Below are 18,880 nucleotides of genomic sequence, written 5' to 3'. Positions count from 1 at the left end.
TTCTTATTATCTAAAAGCTTTGATTACTAAACGGGTATTCATGTGACTAACTATGAGATCCCCAAAATATATTTGTTACAAAATAAAATCTTTCCTGACAAAGCTATTTTATGACTTACAAAATATAGTGATGCAAACGTATGTCCTAATAAAATTCAAGCCCCAGTTCAACAGAAAGTGCAAAATACAAATGATTACTCATCGTAAATTGCATATCATTTTAACAGTATTGCTGTAAGAATGGAATCTCCAATTCTTGAATGAACGATGATAATAATCTAGGTAGTGTAGAAGTCGTCATCGAAGCCATTATTCAGTGATTGAATCTTCATTCATGCTCCACGTTACTGCTTCCCTGATTGAATGGTTCGTCGCATTTCCTTGTTCTTCGTCGCTATCGCCAAGGTGTAAGGTAGGCAGAAGCTCTATATTTATAGTACTACCAGCGAAGAATGCAGGTGGTGATGGTGATTCGTGACTGATCAGAGAATTGTTGAGCATTTGGACAACTGTGGACATTGTGGGTCTATCTGAAACATTTTCTTGAACACATAATAGCGCGACATGGATGCATTTCATTGCTTCACTTCTATAAAATGTGCTCTTCAGAGTTGGATCTAATAGTTCTATAGCCGAACCGTATCTATAAAGTCTCCATGCCTGCATCAATTTTCTCCTCAATTTAAATCATTCCACAAGTAACAAAAACTAGAGAAGAATGGATGCTAGAAAGATACTATTGGTACTCACATAGCTAAGAAGGTTCCGAGCAATATCTGACCCATGAAAGCAGCTGTTTCTCTTCCCGCTAAGAATCTCTAAAATTAAGACACCAAAGCTAAAAACGTCGGATTTCACAGAGAACTTTCCATGCATTATATACTCCGGGGCCATGTAGCCACTGCAAAACCCAAACGAATTATAATCTCCTAATCTGGTTTGATGTGTACTAGCACTTACTACAAAGACAAAGTTCATACTTACTAAGTTCCAACAATTCTGTTTGTACTTAGGGATGGCCATTTGCCCCACCCAAACCTATCCCCGTGAATACCCGTTCCTATTGGGTAGGATTTTACCCATACAAACGGGGTTGGGGTTGGATATGGATAATATCCGAAATTAGTGAAGCGGGGATGGGACGGGATGGGATTTTAGGTCCCACCCCATACCCGCCCCGTACATTCACATTTTAGGATTTTATATTTTTATTAATTATTTATATTATATTTAAACTAAGATATTATATTATATTATATTATAAAAGAAAAGATAAAAGTATAAGATATCATTAATTATTTATATTATATTTAAACTAAGAAATTATATTATAAAAAAAAAAGGTAAAAGTATAAGATATCATAAATTATTTATATTATATTTAAACTAAGAAATAATATTATATTATATTATAAAAGAAAACGTAAAAGTATAAGATATCATTAATTAATTATATTATATTTAAACTAAGAAATTATATTATATTATATTATATTATTTAATTATTGTATTGATTATATTATATTATTTAAGCTTTCTTTATTATATATATTATATTACTTTATGTGTATAATACACAATGATCCCTAAATGACAACTATATGCTGAATGGTAATGAAATTCTCTTTTTATTGAAATGTTTTTTTTTTTACATTTAATACATCATTATGGTTATATGATACACTTTCTTATTTTGGCTAGGTGGATCAAAATTCGATGGTGAAACATTTTGGGAAGAAACTGAAGCAGACGATGAGGTGATCAACATGGAGGAAGATACTTGATAAGAAATAATTAAGAACTAAAATGAGTGATGCTCGTTTATAGACCAATTTGTTTTTCTTTGCTTGTTTTACGATGAATTTATGAGTTTGAAATTTTAAATTATTATTATTATTATTGGTTGAACTTAGATATTTATTATTAAATTAACTCATCATATTTAAGCTTAATGTTATGAGTAACCCGTAAAAAACCCGCCCCGTCTCAGATCAAACGGGGAATGGGGAGGGTGTGGATTTTTTTTTTTTAACGGGGCAGTGACTGGGATACAAGCCATGCCGAAATCTGCAATTTTTGGAATCATGACCATGTCTAATACTATATTGCTAGCTTTGAGATCTCGGTGGATGATTTTAAGTCGAGACTCCTCATGCAGATAAACAAGCCCTTTCGCTATCCCTCCTATTATCTTGTATCGTCTTTCCCAGATACGATGTCTACGTTTAATCGGATCTACACATTAATCCGACCCAAAACCAAATTTTTGTGGTCAACATCATAGTCTACAATTTAAATACCATATAATGTGATAAAGCAGAAGGAGACAAACCAAATAGGAATTGATCAAGGCTTGCATTTGGCATGAGCTCATAGATTAGTAGTTTTTCTTCACCAGCTAGACTGAAACCAACAAGCTTCACAAGATTTCTGTGTTGAAGTTTAGCTACTAAGGTGACTTCATTCTTAAACTCTCGTTCACCTTGCCCTGAAATTTTTGATAGCCTCTTCACCGCTATTTCCTGCCTGTTTGAAAGTGTACCCTTAGGACATCAAAAGGTACAAAAAAAGAAAAAAAGCAGTAAGCCATCAGGAAAGGTTGTTTTAGTGGCCTCCAAATGTAAGTGTCAGGTTTAACATGACTGAGTTTTGTCCTCTTATATGTGTCGGGTCAAATGCAAGACAAATCAGTTTGCGCACATTTTTTGTCAAATGGATTTTGGGTGAAATACTGATGTACCCCTGTTTTTTTGGGCGCATACAGATGTACCCCGTTCTTTTCACATTTACAAATGTACTCCTGTTTTGACCGTTTTTTTGAAAAAACGGCTAACGGAAAGTTTACCTCCATGTCAGCAGTTAAATCTTCCAACTCACTTGCCAACTCGTCTATTCTTCCACGTAAGTTATGTACACGTGGCTGGTCCCTTAACAATCAACAGTGCTTCAAAGAGAACTGTAATTCCAAACTCAAATTAAACTTGTGTAAGTCTCAGCCTGTGGAGAAGACAATCAATCCTTACTATTTTCAAAATTGTTCACTTAACAATCAACAGTGCTCCAAAGAGAATTGTAATTCCAAACTCAAATTGAACTTGTGTAAGATGCAATAGTTATAGAAACAATAGTATATGAAGTATGCAAGGAATTCAAGAAAAATCTGCAAATGTAACTGCAATAGTAATAAAAGACTATCTATTTCAGTAACTCTACACTGTCTTATCTTAACATAACATTCCAGAAATTGTCTTAACATTCAAATATAAAATAAAGTCATCATAAACACAAACCAACATAAAATAGGTACATCTAAAGCTTCATATACTTCTTTGCTCTCTTCTTTCCTTTTGGGTTTGGAGATGTAAAGGTTATGTTGTTGCTAACAGATCCAACATGGGTGTTGTGCTGACTGAAACTGGGCTGAGAACAAGATTCATCACCTGCCTTTCTCATGACACCTTTGGATTTTGTACAAGATGTTGCATCTGGTTGGGAAGATTGAGCAACGCTTGTTTGCGTCTTAGATCTGCTAGCACAAGGTTGAGAATTTGCAGCAGATGCACCTCCAGAATTTGCAGCAGCTTTAGCTTTGTACTTTCTCTTTGGTGGAGCTTCAACTGTTGTCTGCTTTGTGCCATCAAGACATGTTCTAGGCTTGAATCCCTTAGGATTTCCTCCAACTGGACCACCAACACAAGTTGATGAGTAGTGACCTTCATTTTTACACCTACTACATCTTCTAGCCTTCTTCTGACCTCTTGGTTCATCATATGAAAATATCCTCTTCTTCCTTGGCCTGCCTGGCTTTCTAATGTCTACTGGTGGCTTCATCATTTCTGGTTTTTCTGGCTGCAAAGAAGTAAGAAGAAGAAGAAGAAGAAGAATATAAGAGTTAGAAAACTTGTGGAGGCTGTTATACTAGTACAATGAAACCCTAAAGGAATCTACTTTATTACCCCGATTTATTGCACAACAAACAATAAAGACAAAACATATAATATTTTAAACAAAAAATATTTAAAATTAAATGTACCTCTATCCAGTCAGCTAGACCCTCTAGTGGATTGAATTCAGGAGCATATGTCTTCTTGTAGTAGTCCACTGTGTAGTAAGGGCTACAGTACCTACAATATATAACAAAACAAAATGGCTTTGGTTAAACAATGTCCAAGCAAAAATGTAATACAAACCAAAATGTACAAAGGGGTTCAAGTTTAGGAAACTAACTCAGCCCAGTTAGGTCTCATTGGAGCCAAAGCACATACATCATGCTGGCATGGAAATCCCCTTAACTCCCATTGCAAACAGCTACAAATTTTCTTCTCAAGATCCACAATAAAAACTGCTTCATGCACACTAATCACTTCATAGAATTTGTACTTCACAGCTGGAACCAACTTAAAATTAGGATTCAAAGCTATCATCTTTTATATCAACTTCATTGCTTTAGGAACTATGTCACCATCTCTCCATTTTGCAGACTCATTTCTTCTCTTATACCAAGTATTCATCACCAGATCTTCATACATCAGGCCTAACTTGCAGATGGGCTTATCCCTCATCTTCTTTGCCATATTGTTGAAGGACTCAGAAAAGTTATTATTAAGGTGCTCACATTTGCTGTCTTTTTCGAAATGGGACCTGGACCAGGTTTGTGGTTTTTCTTCTTTCAAGAGATACCAAGCAGCATCAGCATTCTCAGCATTCATCTTGGCCATATGTTCCTAACACAAAAACAATGCTTATGGTTACATAACTTAAGAATTTTGAGGAAATATACTTAAACAAGTGAAATGTGCTTATACATTACCTCAAAATGCTTTTTCTTGTAACATTTAGCTGCATTCCAAAGATGATTCTGCAAACTAAAACTCTTGTAGGTCTTCTTGAAGTTTGCAAGCAAGTGCCTGTCACATGTAAATTCAAATACATTATAGAATTATTACAAGTGATCTAGAAAGAAAAAAGGGAATAGTAATCTGAAATCATACACATTATACCTAAAACAATATCTGTGTTCATCTAAAGGAAAGTGATAGTCAACACCCTCCAAGATTCCCTTTTGCTTGTCTGAGATGAAACAGATACGCACACCATCTTCATCTACCAGAGGCTTCAAATCTCCAAGGAAAATCTTCCAATTTTCTATGGTTTCATTCCTACACACCATTATACCTAGCATAACTAAGCCATTCTGACCATCCAGACTTGATTGCATATAAAAAGTGAATTATAATCCAAAATGACATATAAATTGAATTACAAGAATGTATAAGTGAAGAAAAAGAAGAATTTACCTGTTGCACATAGCATCACACCACCAAACTTTCCATTCAAGTGACAAGCATCCAAGCCAATGACCCTTCTACAGCCAGCCTTCCACCCCTTTATTGGAGGAGCAAATGATATGGTTAAAGAAAGGAACGTATTGTCTAGAGTGCCATATGAGAAAGAACAATGGATTCCTGGGTTTCTCCTCTGCATACAACATAGTAGAATTAATAACTAACAAGAATGACAAAATGAATATTATTTGCAAAAACAACTAACAAGAAAAAATAATGTCAGAGATAAGAGTAACATTACCTTAACCATTTCACAAAAGTTAGGAACTTGTTGGTAACTCTTCTCATAACTCCCATATAGCTTCTCCAACACCATAACCCTTGCCCTCCATGCAGTATGGTATGCAATGGTGACCTTTGTGTCCCTTGTAAATTGTGCTGCTAAGTCATATGGACAAGGTATTTCTGCATCACAACCTGTCTCCCTTCTTTTTTCCATGTACCAATCAGCTACATAAGGAGCAATTGCACTTCTATTGTACCCATCTCCACGACCTTGGTGGTTGTGTTCTATATTATACCCTGTGAGTGTAAAGGTGTCTCCTTCACCTTTTCGCTTGATGCCATATATAAAGAACTTACATTCCGTCTTCTCACAATTAACACATACTGCTCTTTGTTGCTTATTATCACATTTATTCCATACAAATTCATGTCCATTCATTACACATAAATGCCTAACATGTTTCTTAAATTCATTTTTATCTACATATTTGGTACCAACTACAAGTTTAGTAGGATTAAATTCCTCACCTATCTCCTCTTGGAACAAGTCTTCCTCTTCTTCTTGCCTAAAGTGCTCTGCATGTTCTTTCTCAAACTCTGCTGTGGGACAGGGCTCATTAGCTTGAGGTCCATTAAACTGGTGAGTTGCATTACATTCAGGCCCACCTGGTTTAGCTTGTTCTTGTCCACCTAACAAACAAACAAATCCTACCAGTCAGTACCTTCATCTTAACTTGTTTTGAAAATACAATAACTAAAAATAATGAACTGAAACAAATTAAACAAGCATATCATTACCTTCATCTTCTCCATCAGAACTCACTATATCTCCATAATGATCCTCTGAAACAACACACAAAACAACCATACAAAATTCATTTTTCAGATACTTGAGATACTATAACAAACACAAAACAAAAACAAAACAAACAATCAAATACCCAAGAAAAGAGAACATTACCTTCATTATCATTATCAACCTCCACCTCACCAAAGTTAGGATCATCAAAATTATCTGCCAAGCCACCATCCGCAGCCTTTTTCAAAAATTCCTCATAGTCCTTTGCATGTTGTTCTTCATTATCATACCCACAGTTGAAGTTTTCTAAATCCTGCTCAGGGTGACACTCATCAGGTTCTTCATTTGGAAGTTGTACAACATACTGATCATCCTCAACAACGCTTGCTGCCTGTGTTGCTTCAAACCAAAAGTCATGATTAAATATTTCAAATTGTTCTTCAGGTATGTTGTCAGCTACACTAGACTGTGTTTGTTGTGTAAATTGAGGAACATATACTTCTTCTTTATCTAAGTCAATGAATAACTTCTTGTTTGCTGCCTGACATTGGTTCTTCTTCTTAGATAGTCTAGGACTTGTTCTTATAGGAATTTTCTTGGTTTTGCTTACTGGTTTCTTTGGTGTTGAAGACTTTGTTGGTGTCAAATACTTGTGTGGAATAGCTACCTCTGTTAACCCTTCTGAATACTCATGTGGAATGATAACTTGCATATGCAGTGTAGTCCAATTATCATGTACTTCTGCATTATCCCAAAACCTCCAAATTCTTCTTCAGTAAGCAATGAATCTGGTAAACAAGGGTCACTATACCATATTAAATCCACTTCCTCATTAGGCTGCAATCTAATTAGGGGCTTGATCTTTTCTTTCAATTGAAGGAGACCCATATCTGTTCTAGCCAACCCTTTGAATTCAAAACTCATCACAGTGTTCATAACCTTCACCTTTATGTCTCTCTTAGCATAATTGTCTTCAACTTCATTTCTACGCCAAATGTACATAAACAGTGTTAGTTCAAATTCAAACATTCATATACAGAAACACATACACATATAATATTCCACAAAAATGAGAGATTCATGTTAGTTCAAATTCAAACATTCATATTCACTGGCAGTTTCTATAACAATTTTTGCACGTTTCATTTGAGTAATAGCAAAATTAATCAAAAAATAAACCCTAAATCCATACATCTACTGTCATACACACAACACCATTTAATCGAAAAAAATACATAGAATAACAGTTTCTAAATTAAACAGAACACCCTAAAATCAAAAACATGTACAGAACACCCATAAATCAATAACAGTTTCAAAATCGTAAAAAAAAATTACCCTAGAAATAAACCCTAAAACTGTATTTCACTCGATAATCATGAACTCTAACAGAAGACTCAAAATCGAAAAAAAATTAAAAACCCTAAATAATCATAACAATTTACATAATACCCAAAATTGAAAAACAAATTAACGGAAACCCTACATAACTATCATACACGAATACCCTATTTCATGAAATAGAAGAAAACCCTTTCTTTTCCAAAATCGAAAAAAAAAAATGAAAACCCTAAATCTCTGTGTACAAGAAAACATTGGTGTTGCTAACCTTTCTTTCCCTAACCTTTCCTTTTCTTTTTCTGGTTTCTTCTTCTCCTTCTTCTTTCCACGCCTTAGATTCACCATCTTTACTGGTCCTTGAAACAGAGAGAAAAGAGAGAGACGAGGGAAGAAGATGAGAGAAAAGAGAGAGACGAGGGAAGAAGATGAGAGAAAAGAGATTAGGTTGACCCTTCCTTCTTCTTTCCCCCTTCTTAGTTTTTTCTTTAATCTCACACCGGCCATTTTCTCATCTCGTTAAGATGTACGGTTAACATTAGCCCACATGTTAAGATTAACGGTCCAAATATCACACACGTGTTGGCGGAGAAAAACATAAATACTACACGTGTTGGCGGAGGTAACAAATACACTAAATCCGAACCCTTGATTTTCAACGAGATCTCCTTTACCCAGATGTGTGCCCGAGATCTTTGCACGTGGTACACGTATACATGGCACTATTTTCTCACACGATTTAAACACGTGGCGTAAATTTCTCACAATAAATTGACCAGTGACGAGAAATTGACGAGAAATTGACTTTTCTAACAGTTTTGGATGGAAAACATCCAACAGGCCTATATTTGTAAATGTGAAAAAAACGGGGGTACATAGTTAAGTCGGGTGTAAATATAGGGGTACATCTGTTTATAACCCATGGATTTTTCACAAATGAAGAGTTTATTGTTCTTTTAAATTGTTGAAAATTACCAATTAGTCTTAGCATAAAATACAGTGTGTCAGTTTGGTCGTGTTTACTTGTTACAACTGCACTAAGGCCCTCTTGTAGTTATTATTCCGAGTTCATTTTAGAAAATAAAATATTATTCTTACGATACGAAGTATCGTTATGAGTTCATTCTATGATACGAACACCTATTACGTGTTTATTCCACAATTGGAACTACAATTATGAAGTATTATTACGATTAAAAAATCAACCGCTAAAATTAACTATAATATATAGGAGTTCATTCTAAAAACGAACTGTTTGAACTAGAATAAAGTAACAGTAACATGAGGAATTTGTTAACCACTTTTGAAAGGGAACATATCAGTAAAACGCCAAGAACAATCTTTATAATTTTGAGTACCATACCTTATAAACTGAGCCAAATCCACCTTCTCCAAGTTTATTAGCTTCCGAGAAATTGTCTATTGAAGCACTTATTGTACTGAAGCTGAACTGTAAGAAATCTGTCTCTAGAACCGCGTCATTCACATCTTCATGAAAAATCCAACAATAAGTGGTATCCAGATATATCCTATTTTTTACTCGACAATAGAAATATATTGAAGAAGCTTACAAAGAGTAAGCAACAAACAAAGAAGGGAGACGACAGGAAGGACAGGCTCAACCTCCCCACACCCATGCATGACAACCTAATAAGTGGTACCCATATATCAGATTGTGTTATTTGGGATGGGTATCATCGAACCATATGAAGCAGCATATATGTCAGATGATGTGTCCCTAAGTGTCATGTCTGAGGCATGGATCATGGTTACGTACCATCAAACTTCTCCGTGTATGTTTTCTTCCTCTGAAAACATAAAAGACATAATCCAATGGAAGAAAGCGCTGCGATAACCGAAAGAAAAGTTATGCTGATAGCAAGTTTGGATGAGTTGTTCCCGCTGGCTGCATGAATATGAACATTTTCAACTAATAAGGGAGTGAAGTTATGAATAATCATAAACAGATATGTTATAGCAATAAAATCCTGATTGTGAGAAAAAACAACCTTAATTAGCATAATCATAAACAGATATATTATAGCAATAAAATCTTGATTGTGTAAGTAGACCCATATATATCAGAAACCGCAGATAGACAAGGGACGCTGGAAAAATATAATGAATTCACTGCCCAAATTAAATTCAATGCTCTGTTCACTAGAATTTAAACTTTTATTTCTATTGTGATGGTATTAGCAAACAAAGATTAACCCTTAACAAAGGAGTACTACTTACAGATTGGTGCAGTTGTGTTCGTTGACCATAACAGAGCTGGTGAAGTAATTGTTGATTGATATAAAGGATCTAAATCATATCTAAAAATACAACTTGGTTTCGAAATTTTTCCAGCTTTTTTCCCATAACAACAATTTGGTAATTGAGCTATAGCTCCAAAAAGACACTGATAACAGTCACTTGAAGATATATCTTCACTACACTGTACGAATCCATATATGCTGGAAGAATCCGTAAGATTTGCATGTCCAGTAGCAAAACCATTGTTAGACGTAGCATTTGTTGCTAAGCTATTCAATAAATCACCTAAGATTCGATTAAACTTATCTGGATTAGAAACATTATTGGAACTCAATAAATAAAGGCTTGGACTATCTTGCATAATATTAAAGTAATACTCATTCGAATACCTCAACTTACAATCATTATACCAAATGATTGCTTGTTTAGAATCTGGACATCTTTCATGTGCCTTGATATCTTGCGTACCAATTTTAACACAACTTTTACAAGCATCTAATTTAAGATCACCTCTACACTGAAATGACCCATAAACAGTATCCGGATTTTTGCCAACAGTGTTGTTATAGTAAACGTTTTTTATGATACCTAAATTCTTGGCAGAGGATAGTGAAGGAATAAGAAAACTGAGATTAGTTTGAAATGTACTGCCGGTTGTGTAATTATCTCCTGAACATAAATGATTAATATATATTGATTGTGCAGTTGTGTATTGTATGATGATCACTAAGTTAGAAATAGAAAACAGGTAGATGAGGAAGAAGATCGAAAAGACTAGATTAAAACAACCCATGTTTTTGTCTAGGATGATCATGTGTTCCTTTCTAATTTTGTTTTCCTAATAAGCGCCCATGGGCTGGTTTTGTACTCTTAAGTCTAGAGAAATCATTTTTATCCACACTCGCTTATTTCTTAGTAAGTCGTATTAGTGCAGAAGACTATGTCCGCATGAGTAGGCAATCACACATGACCAAATCAAGGGGTCCCAAATTAAGAAAAACTATAACAACTACAAAAATTTCTTTGAATTTATAGGAAGAAATGCCAAAGCGACCAAGGCCGGGGATCCCACTCAATGATCTAATCTTCTGATCAAAGTGTTCTGCGTCTTAGAGTTCACATGACCCAACCCCGTCATTGTTGTGAAGGTCCAGCCCTTGAGGGAAATTCCACATAATGGTTATATATGACAAATCTTTAAAGAGATTTTTTGTGTATTTGTTACCTTGACTATTGTAAATTTCTGTATGGTAACGACCCAATTGGGCCACTTGATGTGTGTGCTACCAGAAGTCTTATTAGTTGATTTGTCTACTCTCAAGAGTCAAGTCATACCTTTGGTCTAAGTTGTAAGTACATGTTTCCATCGCTATAAATGCTATTGCTAGATAACTACATATGCTCTATTGAGTCTAATCTGATTAAAACAACAAAAAGGCAAAGGACGTACAGCTATATTTCTGATGTCCAAAGCAAGTACATAAATTAGCTAAATGGACAATTCACTCAAAAAAAGAAAAAAAAATGCATCATGCATGCATGCCTATATCAAAGTTAACATGAATACATGCAAACACTAGGTTCCGTTTTCGGCATCAGCTTTCATGCCAACGGCGACCATGACAATGCTTTGGTTTCCTTCCCGCAAATTCCCAACTGCTCAACATATCAATGTTGGTAACTCTCACCTTTATTTTCATAACAATTTTGATGATTCAAATTCCTAAAATGCAATGCTGGAAAACTGTGAGAGCTGGGGAATCGGAAGGAAACTAGTTTTAGAGAGATATTAGATTTCCCGTTAATCTTTAGAGACTTTAAATGAGTTTTTAAACATTATTATTAGTGTATAAGGTCTTAAATTAAGTTCTTTGTTATTGGTTAGAGACTTGTAGAAAGTCCTTTAAATGCTCAAGTCATTATTTATAGAATTGAAAATCATGGATTTGAAAAATTCAGAGATTTTGGGAGATTTTTATACAAAAATAGTCATGGCATAAGTCTCTCCAAAACATGAGATATTTCTGGAAACTTTAAAACTAGTTTTGATTTCTAGAGAATCTTCAAGAATCACTCAATTCAAAAATCTCCAAAAATCCTCTTTGACCACCCCTTCCCCTTGTTAGATCACTTGAAGAGGTAACAACAAACCTGTATGGGAAAGCCCACTATCACAACTTGGGCTCATTGCATGAAATCTAGAGTTTTTGAAAGAACTATAATTTTGGGCATACCAAAATCTTTCAAGGCATACAAAATAGTTTTTCCATCCTAGGTGACCTTATAAGGGGTGTCTATTGCGTAGTTCAATTACCTATATACCCTTGAACTTAAAATCAAAAAATAAACTATCCTAAACATCTCTTCTTCTTCCTCTAGCTAAACCTCCTTCCTTTTCTCTCAGATTTTTTTTTTCATCACTGTAATTAATTATCAATTCGTGAAAATTCGATCATCGGTTAAATTTAACTATATAATGGATCATACAAAGAAAAAAGCAAACGTCAGGTGTTCTAAATCCTCTTCCAATCCATGAATTAAAGAAGAAGAACCAATTGAAGATGAAGGTGTAAAAACTATAATTGATTCGGAAATTGAATCGGAAATTCAACCATTTGAAGCTCCAAATACTAAAATGAGGATAATAAGGTATTCCCTACAAACTCAGTCTTTTATTTGTTATTTTTCATGGATTGAATGGGTTAAATTGCTAAAAACTTAGGGTTTTTGACGGTTACAGTAGCGGGTTCGGCTGATAATTGAGTTGAGTTTTGAGCCGAACTGTTCTTGAAATTTCTCCCTGAAAGTGTCTATGAACAGTGCGGCTGATAATTGAGTTGATTTTTTAGCCGAACCCCAAAATGTGTATTGAATACGTCCCAGAACAGTGCCAGGTTCGGCTAATACCTTGCAAACCTTCCCGGCCGAACCTGAGAAGTGAAATTTACCCCAGGTGGTTGTCAGGTTCGGCTGACTCGATTAGATCACTTTCAAGCCGAACCTCTCTCTGTAAACACTTCGAAAATATTGATTTGCAGGCTCTAGGTTCGGCTAGCTCGTGTTGTTGAGTTATCAACCGAACTTTCTCTTTGCACACTCAAGTTTTTCGATCTTGTTTTGTCCATAACTTTTTCGTCCAATGTCGGAATGACCTCATTCTTTTTGCGTTGTGTTTGTCTTTTCATTCTCTTGAAGTTGAAGATAAGATCTAATTTATTTTAATGAGTTTAATATGGACCTTCGTATTCTCCATCATTAGACTTCACTTTCTTAACATTTTTAGTAATTTTGGAAGTGATCCTTGGTATCCTCGTGAATTATGTCTACTGGATCAGGTTGATTTTCCATGGGTCCAAGCACGATCTACAAAGAATATCACAAGGTTAAACACTAGAAAGGGAATATAATAACAAGGTTCGGCGCATTCGATAATCACATTATGAGCCGAACTATAAACATTTGCAGGTTTCGGCTTATACGATATCCTCAATATGTGCCGAACCACGAACAATATTTTAACCCAAAAATTAACAAATTCATGTTCGGCTCAGACGATAATCATATTATGTGCCGAACCTTGAACATAAGAGGTTTCGGCTGATACGATATTCTCCATATGTGCCGAACCAGTAACAATATTTCAACCCAGAAATTAAAAAATTATGTTCGGCACATACGATTTTGGATATGTAAGCCGAATTAGTAATGATTCTATTCCGGGCTATTCAGGATGTTGTTGGGCTTACTATGAAACTTTCATATAATCCGAACGAGTGTCTAGCAAAAGGGTTGGAATTGGAAATTATAGGTTCGGCGCATGCAGTAAACAGATTCAGTAAGCCGAACCGTTCATCAATTGGTAGATTCGGCTCATAGATGTGAGCCGAACCTCAACCTGTTTCGCCGAACCATGATTCAAAAAACCTAACTTTTGATAATTGAGAGCTATAAAAGTGAGATTAAGTATAGGATATAAGTGTACCTGTGTATTAGAAGCATTGGGTTCCTCATCAATGTCTTCATCATCAGGATTTGACTCATAAAAATCATCATCTTGAGTTTGTGTTTGAGTTTGAGCTTGAGTTTGAGTGGGTGTAAAATCATTCTCATAATCTAAGAAATCAGCCATTTGGGAATCATTGGTGTAGTTTATGTGTATTTTCCTAGGTTTTTTAGATGATATATGACCCTCCTCATCCTCCATTGAATCAAGAATTCGAATTTTGTCACTTTCTTCTTCTCTTTCTCTCCTTCTTAACCAAACCAAAACTTTGATTTTTTTTCCTCAAATTTTTCATCTAAACAACTCTTATAATTCTGAAAATTATTTTAATCACTAAACAAAATATTTAATCACTAATCAAGATTATTAACACTAATACGTAAAGGGCAGATTTGCCATTAAAAAAGATTGGGTTAAGGGGTTATCTGATTTTGCTATTTCACAACCTTTTTTGTCTTCATTCAGTATGCCTTGGAAGATTTTGGTATGCCCAATATTACGGTTCTTTTGAAATCTGAATACCGAGATTTTTCCACACTCCTCAGTCCTCAGTAGTTATTAGAGAAGATAGATTGCAGCTTCCGTTACTCCTTCTCATTTAGGGAAAACATTTTATGAAGAATAGTGTCCTAGAAACAAATCGTGTAAGACTAAAAAGTTTCCAATTATCCCAATAAACTGGATTATTCTAATTTAACCTTGATTCGATCTTCAAATCAGTTGCCAGAGGGAATGTTTAGAGTTATGTCCGAAAAAAAGATACAGAATATATTACATTGCCGAGTAAGATTGGTTTTAGTATGCTAAAATTATTTGAGCAGCTGATAGCAGTGGTGCAGGATAAGCTAACATAGTGGTGCAGGATAAGTTTTAGAAAAGGTGGAATGAAACTGCACGTGAGTTTCGTAACTTCTCACGTGTCTTAACAGCGTGATTGACGCCGCTTAAGACTATGGCTACCAGAAACGATAACAAAATTGTGCGGCTCCATCAATGGCGATTTACAGGAACTCATGAAACATCCTTAGAATTAGAACCCCTTCAGTACTCTCCTTGTCCATGAAAGTAGAGGAAGTTAAATAGGAGGGATAGAATGAAAGGGTTCTAATTCTATTTAAGTAATTCAATTTATTGATAATTGATTCAATCAATCCTACAGGAGCACCAATATTGAGCTTTCAAATGAGGTAACAGAATACTGCTTTTACGGGTTAGTGCTTGATTTCTGCCTGCAACTTGACTGTGAATATGTCTCACTGAAGGTGAATGATTTCAAGAAATACCCTTTTTTTGTTACTGGTGGTGAAAGTAGAATCAACAACTTTACTTTTCCTTGTTTTTGATTATTGCACCCAATGTAGCTAGAACAGTAAACTAGAAGAATATCCAAATTAAATGACACTTAATCATACACAACCACATTCAACAAACTTGTGGATAAGAACGATTTCTCTAGTCTTCATAATAGACTCTAGAGTCAATAACCAGTCCATTATGTACCCTCTTGAAGATTGTGGTTGGGGGTAAACCAAAAACATCCGAAAAAAGGAAAAGAAAAATGGTCATCAGAAACAAGAAGATGGGATGTTTGAATCAAGTTTCAATCTTATTCATCTGTTTGCTGTTTTCTTTTTCTAACCTGTTGATCACCATACAATACACAACTGCACAAGCTTTTTATCCTATCTGTTTAGGAGATAGTAATTACACTACTAATAGTACATTTCAAACTAATCTTAACCTTCTTCTTCCTTTACTGTCCACTGCTGCCAACAATTCAATTATCGTAAACAATGGATACTACTATTACGCCACTGTTGGCCAAACCCCAGATACTGTTTATGGGTCTTTTCAGTGTAGGGGTGGTGTTACACTAGATGCCTGTCAAAGTTGTGTTAAAGTCGCTTCTCAAGAGATAAAAGAAGATGATGGATGTCCAAATTCCAAACAAGCAATTATTCGATTTGATATATGTATGTTAATGTACTCGAATCAATATTACTTTAATACTATGGAGGATAAACCAAGAGTGCCATTCTTGAATGATGAAAGTGTTACTGATCCAGATCGGTTTAGACCAATCTTAGCTAATTTACTGAAACGTATAGCAACAGAAGCTGTGGTTAATAAGAATATTACTAATTTTGCTATTGGAGATGCAAACTATACCAATGGTATAAGAATATATGTATTAGTACAGTGTACTGCAGACATACCTCCATTTAGCTGTTATGATTGCCTTGTTGGAGCTATATCTTATTTACCAGATTGTTGTGATGGCAGTCGAGGTGCAAGGTTTATTAGTCCTAGTTGTAGTATTAGATATGAATTATATCCATTTAATTCTGCAAATGCTCCTCCACCACCTCCACCTCAATCATCTTCTACTGCTCCTCTTGTATCACCAAATGGTAAGTAGTACACTATTTTGTTTTGTGATATTCTTTATTTTATCATTTTAGCCCAAAAGAGATAAAAGTGTAATTCATGTTAATTAATGAACAACGAATGTTTCATTTCCAATTCATTTTTCTTGATACTAACATCAAATTGTTTAATTTTCGTTTTGAACAACTCCGACTCAATATTTTCCCACAAGTCCTTGTTTATTATAGGGAAAATTTGGAATATGCCCCAAAATCCACTGTCATCTTGGGGATATGCCCGAGGATTCAAGTTTTGGGAATATGTCCCAAAGTAACTGTTCCGTCAAGGAACCGTTAAATAGTCAATTTATCGTAAATGTGTCTGAACGTTCTTTCTAATTTCTTCGAGGTTTTTTATATCTGAATATGTTCCTGAACTTTATAAAGGTGTTAGTATATAGTATATTTCTTTTCGCATATTTAGTCCTAGGTGTGTGCGAATATTGACTACTTAACGATTTTGGATGGAATTTTGGATGACTGGGACATATTCCCGAAACTGGAATCCTGAAGGCATATCCCCAAGATGACAATCAATTTTTGGGGCACATCCCCAAGTTTCCCTGTATTATACCTTAATATCTGATATTAAAGCTATTTAGGGTTTGCTAACACAATGAAGATTTCATTTTTATGATATCTATTTATGTTTATGCTAGTTAGGATTGTTGTTCTCATTAAATTATCACCTTTTGCTCAATTCATAATTGAAAACTGTTCATAATCGTGCAGCAAATGGGAATAATTCATCCAAACTTGCTATCAGTATAGTCGTTCCATCGGTTATTGCAGTACTTTCCGCCATTTCCTTCTGGTTTTTCTGTTTCTGGATAAAGAAAACAAAGACAAGGAAGTTCGATTGTGAGTAGCTACCCCTCAAGCATGACACTTTTAGCTTTCCCAAATTCCATAGTCCTATTTACTTGGTTTCAAATTTAACTTACTGTTGTTTTCCTTCGGAAGATGTCAATGATGAGGTTCTAACTACAGAATCGCTGCAATTCAACTTCGGTACAGTAAGTACCTCAACAGATAATTTCTCTGAAGCTAACAAACTTGGACAAGGTGGGTTTGGCGCTGTTTACAAGGTACTAAAATTATATAGAAACCATGTAAATTGAAACATAGGAAATAATTCCTTATAGGTGATCGTATTGCTAGTAATAACTGTTCTTTGTTGTTTGCATTTGATACCTCCAGGGTACACTTTCAGATAGCTGGCAAGAAATAGCCGTGAAGAGGCTATCAAAACATTCCGGACAAGGTGAGCAAGAGTTCAAGAATGAAGTTACCTTGGTAGCTAAACTTCAACACAGAAATCTTGTAAAGCTTGTTGGTTTCAGTCTAGCTGGTGAAGAAAAACTGCTTATCTACGAATACATGCCAAATGGAAGCCTTGACCAATTCTTATTCGGTTTGTATACCATTCTGTGTCAGTTTATTGTTATTCCCCGAGTATAGTTGGATATAGAGACATTTCGTTCAGATTAAATCTGTGGTCTAAAAATTTGTGTTTGTATGGTCGGATGAATGTGTAGATCCAGTTAAGCGTATACAGCTGGATTGGGAAAGACGATCCAAGATAATAAGAGGGGTAGCAAGAGGGCTTCTCTATCTTCATGAGGAGTACCGACTTAAAATCATCCATCGGGATCTCAAAGCTAGCAATATATTATTAGATACAGACATGAATCCTAAAATTGCAGATTTTGACATGGCTAGGCTCTTCGTGCTTGACCAGACTGAAGCTAGTACAAACAGAATTGTTGGAACTCAGTAAGCAATAAGTTTGAATCATTGAACATCTGATTGCACTTGCACATGACTGTATCAAAACAAATACCGATATTCTCATTTGTTTCGGTACGTGTTGGGATTGCTGTGGCTACATGGCTCCAGAGTATGTAAGGGATGGCGAGTTCTCTGTGAAATCAGACGTTTTTAGTTTCGGTGTCTTGGTTTTAGAGATACTTTGTGGAAAGAGGAACAGCAGTTTTCGTAAAACAGAGATTGCTCGGGAGCTTCTAAGCTATGTGAGTATAAATAATAAATTTGTTTTTTGCATCCATTGTTTGCTACTTATGTTGACGCCATGGATAACAAAACGGAGGAGGAATTGATGCAGGCATGGAGACATTGGAATAATGGATCTGACATAGAAATATTAGATCCAACCTTGAAGGATGCATGTTCTAGAAGTGAAGTGATGAGATTCATCCATGTTGCGTTATTATGTGTTCAAGAAATTGTTGCATATAGACCCACAATGCCGACGGTTGTCCTAATGCTAAACAACTCGGTCACCAGTCATGATTTACTTTCATCACCTGCATTTTTTACTGATACTACGAGACATATTGAGCCACATCCTAGCTTATATCTAGGCTACAGTGGAGAACAAGGAAACGTGAATGGCAGGTCAAGCACTGTAGCAGCAAACTGGAGCGTGAATGAAGTTTCAGTTTCAGAACTATACCCTCGATGA

At 35.3% G+C, this 18,880-nt stretch overlaps 2 protein-coding genes across 2 annotated transcripts; one reads left to right on the top strand and one right to left on the bottom strand.

Annotated features, from left to right (window-relative positions):
- Positions 1 to 309: 309 nt before the first annotated feature.
- Positions 310 to 11,104, bottom strand: LOC113274680 (putative receptor-like protein kinase At4g00960). The gene is made up of 9 exons (XM_026524078.1): positions 11,087 to 11,104; positions 10,366 to 10,483; positions 9,946 to 10,272; positions 9,485 to 9,613; positions 9,071 to 9,195; positions 2,333 to 2,543; positions 2,053 to 2,235; positions 751 to 959; positions 310 to 660 (listed from the first exon to the last, which is right to left on the bottom strand). Exons 1-9 carry the CDS (start codon positions 11,102 to 11,104, stop codon positions 310 to 312), a joined length of 1,671 nt encoding a protein of 556 aa, XP_026379863.1.
- Positions 11,105 to 15,527: 4,423 nt separating this feature from the next.
- On the top strand, positions 15,528 to 18,880 carry LOC113274670 (putative receptor-like protein kinase At4g00960). Its single transcript, XM_026524067.1, has 7 exons — positions 15,528 to 16,380; positions 17,128 to 17,256; positions 17,359 to 17,483; positions 17,596 to 17,809; positions 17,934 to 18,171; positions 18,278 to 18,428; positions 18,521 to 18,880. The coding sequence occupies exons 1-7, from the start codon at positions 15,528 to 15,530 to the stop codon at positions 18,878 to 18,880; spliced, it is 2,070 nt and encodes a 689-aa protein (XP_026379852.1).

This window comes from Papaver somniferum, chromosome 1 (genome assembly GCF_003573695.1).
Source record: "Papaver somniferum cultivar HN1 chromosome 1, ASM357369v1, whole genome shotgun sequence".
NCBI classification, from domain to species: domain Eukaryota; kingdom Viridiplantae; phylum Streptophyta; class Magnoliopsida; order Ranunculales; family Papaveraceae; genus Papaver; species Papaver somniferum.
The sequence above is the reverse complement of the archived record's forward strand: the minus strand, read 5'-3'. Positions and strand labels throughout refer to the sequence as shown.